This window comes from Vespa mandarinia, chromosome 24 (assembly GCF_050613455.1).
Source record: "Vespa mandarinia isolate Hongniang chromosome 24, ASM5061345v1, whole genome shotgun sequence".
NCBI classification, from domain to species: Eukaryota; Metazoa; Arthropoda; class Insecta; order Hymenoptera; family Vespidae; genus Vespa; species Vespa mandarinia.
In genome coordinates this window covers 3,580,373-3,591,185 of record NC_140833.1, presented here as the reverse complement: position 1 = coordinate 3,591,185, position 10,813 = coordinate 3,580,373, and the positions used below count along the sequence as shown (strand labels likewise).

General features: G+C 33.7%; 2 protein-coding genes across 12 annotated transcripts; one reads left to right on the top strand and one right to left on the bottom strand.

The window, feature by feature from the left end:
* The first annotated feature begins 202 nt into the window (after window positions 1–202).
* Window positions 203–5,445, top strand: LOC118442456 (cationic amino acid transporter 3-like). 5 transcript variants are annotated; one of them, XM_085663904.1, is made up of 11 exons: window positions 203–320; window positions 1,673–1,887; window positions 1,997–2,281; window positions 2,410–2,514; window positions 2,651–3,029; window positions 3,115–3,254; window positions 3,364–3,466; window positions 3,583–3,731; window positions 3,803–3,969; window positions 4,056–4,164; window positions 4,252–5,445. In XM_085663904.1, exons 2-11 carry the CDS (start codon window positions 1,803–1,805, stop codon window positions 4,347–4,349), a joined length of 1,620 nt encoding a protein of 539 aa, XP_085520030.1. In that variant the 5' UTR covers window positions 203–320; window positions 1,673–1,802; the 3' UTR covers window positions 4,350–5,445. The 5 variants fall into 5 exon arrangements, with proteins under 5 accessions (XP_085520030.1, XP_085520029.1, XP_035723999.1 ...); XM_085663903.1 differs by lacking the exon at window positions 203–320 and adding an exon at window positions 826–1,425 and having other exon boundaries at window positions 1,641–1,887; window positions 3,583–3,752; window positions 3,851–3,969; XM_035868106.2 differs by lacking the exon at window positions 203–320 and adding an exon at window positions 827–1,425 and having other exon boundaries at window positions 1,641–1,887.
* Window positions 5,196–10,492, bottom strand: LOC118442449 (uncharacterized). 7 transcript variants are annotated; one of them, XM_085663879.1, is made up of 11 exons: window positions 10,355–10,492; window positions 9,086–9,624; window positions 8,854–8,966; window positions 6,910–8,764; window positions 6,707–6,837; window positions 6,535–6,624; window positions 6,346–6,456; window positions 6,155–6,255; window positions 5,691–5,774; window positions 5,450–5,568; window positions 5,196–5,336 (listed from the first exon to the last, which is right to left on the bottom strand). In XM_085663879.1, exons 1-11 carry the CDS (start codon window positions 10,370–10,372, stop codon window positions 5,222–5,224), a joined length of 3,276 nt encoding a protein of 1,091 aa, XP_085520005.1. In that variant the 5' UTR covers window positions 10,373–10,492; the 3' UTR covers window positions 5,196–5,221. The 7 variants fall into 7 exon arrangements, 4 of the variants coding, with proteins under 4 accessions (XP_085520005.1, XP_035723953.2, XP_035723956.2 ...); XM_035868060.2 differs by lacking the exon at window positions 10,355–10,492 and adding an exon at window positions 9,866–10,171; XM_035868063.2 differs by lacking the exon at window positions 10,355–10,492 and adding an exon at window positions 9,866–10,170 and having other exon boundaries at window positions 9,086–9,742.
* Window positions 10,493–10,813: the final 321 nt, after the last annotated feature.

Genomic DNA, 10,813 nt, shown 5'->3' with positions numbered 1-10,813 from the left:
TCCAAAGTGCAATATCAAAATCATAATTATAATTTTAACAATAAGTAATTCCCCGAAATGACAAAGTCAATCGTACGAAACGTGTGTGAGAACAATATTAAAAAAAAAACGTTATCGATTTATCCTCTTTATGATCCAATCGTATATCATACTTGTCTTATTGGGGATAATCTGCCCATATCTTTTGAGATAAGACGGAAGAAAAATAGTTATATATTTGGTAAAACAGTCCTTATAATCGATAGTTGATATAATTGTCCCAGAGTAGAATTGTTTCAGAGTATCAGAAGCTGACAACAGAGCTCGAAGCTCTTCTTTGGGTGAGTTTATACAGTATTTCTTTTCTTCGTGCGTAAAAACGTTTTCAAATGACAAAATAAATGATTAGAGAATAGAGATTGATTAACTGAATAACGAAAAGTTAGCTTGTTGGAAAAACGCATTGAAAAAGATCCTTTGATTTCGTGGCAAATCTTCTTTAATCATTTTCTGATATATTCGTCAATTGATATTTGTTATATCACAAATTCGTCTTACATAAATACATCGAAAATATGAAAGATTTAAATAAAAAAAGTAATATCTCTCGTTCGCCTGTCAACGTTTGACCAAACGTTGCATCATTTAGTGTTTACAATAAAATTCGATAAAAATCCCCTTTTTCTAGTGTTATTGATATAAAATGCAGAATATTGTTACAACGAAAAAAAAAAAAGAATGAGTATACATCCAGTGATCGTATCGATTATCGTATTGATTATCGTAGAAATATGTCGATCCCTTATCATCAACAGGTAACAATAACCGAAATAATCTGATATTTAGATAACCATTACCAGAGATTGTCAGACAAGACAAAGCGAAAGAAACGAAAATAAGATATAAAAACTCAATTACTCTACTTATTTGAGATTTGAGAAGTATATTCCAAGGAAATATATACTTAGACATGCAAATGCATATCGTTGCAAAATAAGTCTTATGAAACGGGAGAGAAAAAAAGGAAGGAAAAAAATGAATTCGAGCAGAATGAAATGTTATATTAATTACGTTATCTATTCGCTTGTAAATAGATAAATGAAAGCTTCATATCATTGTAAACTCGTGACACAGTATAGTCTCGTGCTAATATTCCATCGAAAAAACGATCGCGATCGAGAATGATTCGATATAAAAGATTTATTTATAAGCAAGGCCTATGTTGTTAAGAAATAATTCGACCAATTGAAAGATTTAAAGTATCGGCATTAGGCACGACGAGCGTTGCGCACGATTTAACGAGCATTATTTCAATTAACGCTTCATATGTTAGTCTCGTGGCAGACGCGAATCGATAGAAACGCTAACGTAATTCGATCCTAAGATTCGTTCGTAAGACCCAGTTCGTAGGCCAAAATGGATTATATATTGATGAACGTTTTACCGGTAAGTAAAACGTTTACTCACTTGGTTTTTATTCGTAAATAAAAATTGTTTCATTAGAATTAATTCGAAAAGACGCGAGCTCGAAGACTCGAGACGAGTTCCAATTGCTTCATCGATCGATGGGAAGATGATCAATTTTTTTTGCATGCACGCGCATGTTCGATATCATCTCATAAAGGGGAAAAGAAAAAAAAAAAAGTCATAACTTTTTACAGTTACTCGATATGAAATTATGGAATTTCCGTAGTCTATACAAAGCCTTCAGTCGAAAGAAGCGGATAAATATTAATGCAAATACGAAATTGGAGAGATGCCTATCAACGTTGGACCTTACAGCTCTGGGTATCGGATCCACTCTTGGCGTTGGAATTTACGTCATGGCAGGATCAGTCTCAAAAAATATCGCAGGACCCGCCGTTGTAATCTCCTTCCTAATTGCAGCCGTGGCATCGATATTTGCCGGTCATTGGGCGTTTGCCAATCGCTTTATCATTATGTCGTTCTAATCGCCAAAGCTGAAACTTTAGTTTCGCTTGATCCTTCGATCGATATTATAAATATATATTTTCAGGTCTTTGTTACGCTGAATTCGGGGCTAGGGTGCCGCGAGCTGGTTCCGCTTATGTTTATAGTTACGTGACAATGGGTGAATTCGTCGCCTTTCTAATAGGTTGGACGCTAATCTTAGAGTATATGATCGGTTCGGCTAGCGTGGTACGTGGGCTTAGCACCTACGTCGATGCTCTCTTCAACAATAGCATGAGAAATGCCTTTGAATCGGCCGCTCATATAGAAGTTGAACACTTCTCTTCTTATCCTGATTTCTTCGCCTTCGGTATCACCCTTATGTTTTCCGGTAACTATTCCGATACTATTATTAATGAAAGAAAAAAGAAAAAAAAAAGGAAAAAAAAAAGTACAAAAGTTTATACATAAATAATTTATTATCGCACTTATTATATATTCATATGTCACTTTTCACAGCTGCCTTAGCGTTTGGCGCCAAAGAGTCGTCCACTGCAAATAACTTTTTCACCTTGGTGAATCTCTTCGTCGTCCTCTTCGTGATAATTGCTGGTTCCATCAAAGGTAATATCGTATATCGTCATTGGCAATCTATTACACAATTATGTTCTTCCTTTTTGCTTTTTCTCTTTTTTTGTTTTCCTAAAATCTCTCTTTGATCGCATAATTTTGATCAATGCGTATTTATATTGATTCAAAGCTGACGTTAACAATTGGAAAACTCGGCCTCCTTGTACGGAAACAAATTGTGATCGCGGAACAGGCGGATTCGCGCCATATGGAATATCGGGTATAATAACCGGAGCGGCAACTTGTTTCTATGGCTTTATCGGCTTCGATTGTGTGGCCACTACCGGCGAAGAGGCGAAAGATCCGCAAAGATCTATTCCCATAGCTATTGTTGCTTCTTTAACCGTTGTATTCCTCGCGTATTTCGGCGTCTCAGCCGTATTAACTATGGTGCTCCCATATTACGAACAAAATCCCGATGCTCCCTTTCCACATCTCTTTGAGGTGATCGGTTGGGACTGGGCAAAATGGGTAGTGAGCGTCGGTGCGATTTGCGGACTATGCGCTAGGTAAAGACGATAGGATATGTACGTACGTACGTTAATTTATACCTATGTATATACTCACGCGTATAAATTAATCATATAATTGCAGCTTATTAGGCGCAATGTTTCCATTACCAAGAATAATTTACGCAATGGCATCCGACGGATTGATATTTAAATGGATGGGAAAGGTAAGTTCAAGATTTCATACACCCATAATGGGCACTTTCTCTGCAGGAATTCTTACAGGTACGAAAACTATTTTCTTTATTTTCTTTTTCGTACCTTGTAATCTATTAAAACACCATTCTTTCCCTCTGTCGCTCTCTCTCTCTCTCTCTCTCTCCCCCTCTTTCAGGAGTTTTAGCAGCGATATTCGAGCTTACTCAGTTGTTAAATATGATGAGTATAGGCACACTGCTTGCCTATTCGATAGTTGCTGCCTGCGTTCTTATATTACGGTAAGAAAATATACGTATTACATATAAGGATTTCGATTTAATATATTTTGCAATAGAATGCGCTGTAAGTAATGACCATAGTAAACAAGTTTAACGACAAATTTTTCTTCACGAAGATACGAAGAAAGTGAAGCATACGAGAAGAAGGGCGATTGTGATCCAAGGACTGTGACGTTTGTAATTAAGCAACTAATTAATGCTAACAGATTAGACTATCCTACGAAATTAACTGGACAACTGGTGACTTGCCTCGTTTTCTGTTACTGTAATATTTCATTCCATCGGCGTGAGTATTTCTCTAATGTGATAGTAACATAACGATGATCCTAATTACAGTCATTATTTGCATTTTTATTACGGCGATGATATCGCAATTTTCCAAAGAAATCGCTAATGGCAAAGCTCTTTACGTTGTACCGATAATCATATTGGTCACCGCATTAATCTTTACTCTAATCTTTATCTATCTTCAACCTTCATCGGGCAGGAAACTTGCGTTTTCGGTACGTTACATTTTTTATATCTGTCACATTTTTCTTTGCTGTTCGGTAACCATGCGACAATATATCATGACACACTTCTGCCTTAGGTACCTTTTGTTCCCTTTTTACCAGCAATCAGTATACTTATTAACATTTACCTTATGATGATGTTGGATTCGATGACTTGGATACGATTCTTGATATGGATGATTATTGGTAATACACTCACGCACACTTATGTATGTATGTACGAACGCATGTATATATATATATATATATATATATAAAACATGTTTCATACAGGTCTTGTAATATACTTCTTCTACGGTATGTGGAACAGTAGCAATAGAGAGAAAAAATCATCCAAACCAGTGGAAAATTGCTCCAATGAGGAAGAATGAAAAAATAATAATTTTACTCTAGAATTAGATGATTCTATCGGCGAACATGCCATCTACGTTTTTATTAATTATTGGGTGCTAAAGAAAAATTGGTCGGATTGTTGAGAAAGAAAAAAGAAAAATTTATTTCACTTACAATAATGAATAATCTAATGTAGGCGTGTGAAGAAAAAAAAGGAATTCTTTGGGTACTTTCAATCTTTCTAAATTCTTCTTCGTTGACTAAAGCTAATCGCTCGTCTCCGGTCCTTCTTGGACCGGAAGAAATATCGATATTCTCGAATGTTTCGAGCAGATCAGTCTTTTCTCGGAAACGTCGCACCACATAGGGACTATGTGCCCTAGCCATTTGATTTGACAAATATTTATTTATTACACAAAAATGTTTCGTGCGATTGCCACTCGGATTTTTCTATATTCACGACCAATGATCGAACATAAATCGGACAGAATGAAACAAAGGTATTAAAAGCAACAATGTTGTATTCAAGTTTGTGGATCAAGTTGGCGGACGGACTGCTTAAACTCTAGTTATTTTTTTGCATTATTCAGCAGTGCACCAGTACTAATCCAATACCAATTATCCATTGTCGAGACTATGCATTATCGTTCTTAGTCTACGCAAAAAACAATTTTCAATTATAATTATGATCTCGATAGTCATAAAAGAAACGAGAAAAGTAAATAAAATATCCGTTTATCGGGTTTAATTAAACTTGTATAGATGTACGATAATCAATAGAAATGATTAAAAAAAAGAAATTAAAAAACAGTTTTTCAAAGAGTTATCATAACATGTTATTGTCATACATCTTATCGGAAAACGAGAACTTGCATTAACCAACTATCGTTAAAAATATAAGAGGATACATTTATAACTGAGATACTTGATCGTCGGACAAAATGTCGTCCGCGTGTGGAATACTTTTGTAATAAGTGTACATCAGATTTTGTTTCTTAATAGGTGACTGTTGCCTTACGCCATATCTGAAATTAACATGAAAAAAAAAAAAAAGAAAAAAAGAAACAAATTGTTTTTCCAACTTTTTCAATGCTCTAAAATCTAATCTTTAATAAATATATACTTTTAACGATCTTACTGTTTCCTACGTTCATCCGATTGTGATACGGCAGCATTGTTCCTATCCGTTTTTTGCAGATCGGTTAATCTATGTGCCCGTACATCAACTCGCTGTTGTAAATTAGTAGTAGGTAATGACTGTACGATAAAATGATACACGTTTAAAAATGAAAATATTACTTTATAGATGTGTATTATGAAGCAACAACGATCTTTTGTTAAACCAAATATACGATATTATAATTATTTATATTACATACCACGATATTTTCATCTTCCGACGCATCTTTTTGTCTAGAGATTTTAAGATCGTTAGATCGATCGCACATCTTTTCTTTCGTTTGCTAGAAAATATTATTAGATCATTGATTTAAACAGCTGCCAGAAAGGAGACATGCATGTTGAATGGGAGAAATATTTTCACCAATTGAATGAATATATATGCAAGTAGAGAAACTATTATGTATGTCGATATTTAAATATCAACTTATTCGTAAAATGTATTTTACCATTTTCTTTTTTTTTTTTTTTTTTTTTTCTAAAATTAAAAATCACATTATATCTTTTGATACATGTGCAGGTGCCGTATAATTACGACGTGCTCTTATTGCTTTTGTATTTGCAGAATTCTCATTAGCTTTATTACTTTCTCGAAAATTGTACGGAATATGGATTTTGAAAGTGTTCTTCATAAGGAATGACGTTTAAAAAGAAATTGTCATACCAATTTGTTGCTTGTATTTTCAGCCAATCGATCTATAGAATACTTCGGAGAACGACCCGTTGTGTAGACTATTTCGTTATCTCTAAAAGCAACGCGCTCTCCTAAATATTTAATGACATAATTAAATCGATAGGATGCACGATATAGTATTTATTTTTAAAATAGCATTTAAAGTAAAAATACTTCTCTACCGGTCCAATAACTCAATGGTGGAAATATCCTACGTCCTCTTGAACTTGTAGGTACATTCAATATATCTATCATTTCATTTCCTACCTTTGTTACCGTTTCCCTTGCATTAGCTTAACAAGAATTAATGATAATACATGAGAAGTAATAGATTATCGCACGAGGAGATAAGTAATAAACCGTTATAATACCTTTTTGATATGATTTCCACATTTTGCAAAATTCGTTTATATTAAATGGGCATCCTTCGCGGCAATATCTCAGTAATTCTTTCGGTACAACTAAATATAATTATATATTTTGTTATATACGATTTATAGAACGTAAACGTTATCGTATATTGAAATGCGCGTAATGTGTTACCGTGTTTAGAATCGTGCAGATCTCCGACGAGTCGATAAACTTCTCGATTTATATCTTCGATTAAATTTGTCGATAGCCGTTTTCGTATAAGTTCAGTCGTAAATTTTCTATGAACCACGTGGCCGGCCTCGCTACGTAAATCAAAATGATATAAGTCACAGATCGATTTATTAAACGTAATGCATTCTTACTTACTTACTTACTTGAGCAATTTACCTTCAAAAACCAAACTTAACTCGGAAACGGGATTAAAGTCAAATAAAACCCTTGGTACCCAATCGGACAATAGTTGAGGTTTCCTTGCGCTTAAAAATTCATCGTTCGATGTGTGCACCGAACGACGAGTAGATGTCGAATTTAATATTAAAAAGGGCGTATCCGTGTCAAGGGTAATAGGATGTTTTGCATTTTCAGGATGAATATCATGAACTCTTTGAATTTGATGGTCTTTCGAGTCACCCTTATGTTCACCAATAATCAAACAAACGTCGGTTATAATATCTCTGCACAAAGTTGATTCATCCATCATATTTTTATTCTGCTGCTCTTTTGTATTAGTTGAAACGGGCATAAGTTCCGATTTATCATTGGTCGCATCTTTATTTGGATTTATATCAAGAGTATGACTTTTTACAATGGGCAAAGGTGTTGACGTTACGTTCTGCTTTTGTTTCAACGGCATCATTTTATTATTGGTACCGTTCTCACTAGTATTATGAATTACATTAATATGATTCGCATCGACAAGGGTATTTATTGTTTTAGCTTTTTTCCCACTTGGTTCTATGTTCTCCGTCATATTCAAATGTCTCTTACGTCTAAATTCCGACGATTTGATTTCATCTTCCGCAATGGAATTTTCGCAATAACGATTATTTTTAAAACCATCCTCTTTTCCCCGATCGGACAGTGCAACACGATACATAACATTATCTCCTTTTCTCCTTTCCTTATATCGCATTTCTCCTTTCTTGGATAATGATAGAGAATGTGCCGAATCGTGATTTTCCATCTCATCATTTTCAATAATTCTATTGGTAATAGAATTAGAACGGTATATTGGTCGACTTCTTTTTACGATTTTTCGCAATTTTACATGACTATTATTTACAGAATTATAATGTCTACCTTCTCTTCTCTCCTCATGTTCATGTCGCCATTTAACTGACAATCTTTCATTCGGTAATAATGTTCTTTCAGATATGACAGCCGCATAAATTTCATTTGCAAATTCTTCAGAGTCCTTTTTAGGCGATCGTTGTAAAGTCATATCAGATGTCTCCTCATAGGCATCTTCCATGTTGCACCTATTGCGATCGGTGCAACAATCCTTTAAAGCTAACGTATCATGACATTCCACAATACAAGATCTTCTTTCCGAATTACCAATTACTTCATTACCTTGTATTTGGTTGCCACAGAATGTAGACTTGTTATCACCATGGTATGGACCATTATTATTGATCTTTTTACTTGTATCATTTGATGTCACTCTATAGAGATAAACATCATTGAGAGAATCAAACATTTGTATTATTTTAATAATATATTCTTTTGGGCAATCCTTATGCAGTAAATTATTAACGATAACATCAATTTTATCTTTCTGCATATCTCTCGTTTTATCGTCTTTCTGAAGAAGAGACAATCGACGTATATTCACATTTTCATTCTGACATTGATTTTCTTTATAATTATGTGGTTCCTTTGTCATCAAGCTAGGAGCGTATACGTTATTAACCATTTTAGTTCGATCCTTCCAATTATTACCGCATAAACTGTTAAAAGATATTTGGAAATTAGAGACATTTGGCATTTGTACAGTTGAAATAACTGTGCCTGACTCGTTAAACTTCGGTACATCTTCTTCGTTCGTACGTTCAAATGTTACATCGGACATTTTGCTATTCGCGTCATTATCGTTATCGGTAATTTCGATTGGCCAATGAAAGTTTGAATTCGAGCCCTTGGAAATAAATAATTTCCATACTTGAAGTACATTTTCCCAATCATCGGGAAAACCATTGAAGAATTTCTCTCGGACGTATTCTGGTAACTCTAAATAAATGAAAAAATAGTGGACCTATCATAAAGATAAAATAATTATTTAATAATTAATCCAAACTTGGTAAAAAAATTCTTCTTACCGTTTCTATTGTCCACAATATTCCCTTTAAGATGATATATTTGTTTAAAAATAGATTCTAAGCTTCTAGCCGTCAATCTATTAAGTATGGGCTTAGTGCGTGCGATTTTCCCGCTATGAAAAGTAAATGCGGAGAAGGAGAAGAAGAAGAAGAAGAAGAAGAAGAAGAAGAAGAAGAAGAAGAAGAATGAAAAAGCATTACAGATAAGATATTAGAGATATTTGAAAATTACCTTTCTAATGTTCCCTTAATAAGTAAGTGACCATTTTCATTTAAAATAACTCTCCAATTAAAAAATGTTCTATTTGATCTTTCCTCGGGGCTTCTAATAATGCCTACTTCAGGACGGCCAAAGTTATTATTATCGCCTTTGTTTCTCTTTGCACTGTCTTTTTGCGATTTAAGAAAATAGACATTATCAAAACCGCCTCCCTTATTTCCCGGTAATGACAAATATTTTTCCGTCGCAGACAAATTCTCATTAATCAATAATGTTTCGCCATTGAAGGAATCTTTTTTCTTTAAAGATCGTTCGTTACTTGAGGATGTAATTATTGGTTTATTTATAGTACGTCTATTTTTTTTCTTTGCCACGATATTTCTTAAATTGTTACTAGAGGAGACAACTTCATTTTCTATCCGAGATGATTGCAAAAACAATCCGGTGCAATTCATATCTTGCGTATCTGCTGGATTGATGCTGGATATACTAGTATATATAGAGGCTGTGGCTACTTGACTGTATTTTCCTCTTATATCATCCTCTTTCCTCTGTAAAGCAAATTTCAAAGAATGATTCCAACATTTTGTAACGTTCGTCTTTTTAAAATTTGCAAATTTCACTCGAATAGATGGGGAAAAAACGCGCACGCATCTTTATGCACATTATCTATTATATTGAGACACAAACAAAAACATATTAATTATGTAAGATATGCAAAACTTATGATTTAAACAATATGACATTTAATACGTCTAAATGAACGTTCATTCGTTAATATTTAAAACTTACCTCCATTGTGTCATGCGCCAACCAACAAAATTTTTGCTTGCGTTCAAAAATATTTCATTTTGCATATTTTACATTGAACAGTAGAAATAACTTTAATTTACATAGCCGTATATAAACACAAGTTTCCTTTCTTTTCTTTATTTTCAATAACTCTTCAACTAGCTTTCTACAATATTACTACTACTCATAATTTTTGAAAAATAAAATCTCCAATTTGATCATCCAACAATATAATAAATACCGCGCAGAGACTATAAGAATCTAATTATTATTCCAACGAGACAACTGACCGTTTGAAAAGTAAGAAAACCAGTGTAGCAAAGTGAGAAAACGTTGCGTTGTCAGCGTCGCCAACTCCTGACATGCTCCGAAAAACATTTCAATGGGATATTTACTGAGTTACTAGCATCGTTTAAATAGTTATTTTTTGCCTCAAGTACATTCCTATAAATAAGTCACGTTAATTTAAGAAGCATTTTTGCCCCTTACCAATCGAGAATTACGCATCTTGACGATGTTGTTCTTCTAATGAATCGATTTTTCAAATCGATCCAAAATATTAGTCTATCATTTCGATATATTGAGAATCGCGTCTCAGAAGATCGATCTTCGAGAGATCGATTTGAAATTAATATACCTTTGTCGAGGACAAACGTTTTTTATAACGTTTTAATATTATAACGCAAACGTTTATTAAAAAGTTACTTTGACGAAAAGCAGAGAAAAATTTCACTGATATGTCCACTGGTATATAGCTCCCCTTTCTACGCATACACTTGAAAAACGAATACTAAACTTATGAAAATAATGCTTGAACATGTTACTTATCTATTTTCTTTTTTTTTTTATCGCTCTACCAAGTTCTATTATAAGTAGGCTAAAATTACATTTGCTTCTTCCATCTCGCCACATTTTGATAATAATTCTCACATTTTTTTTTATATTTAC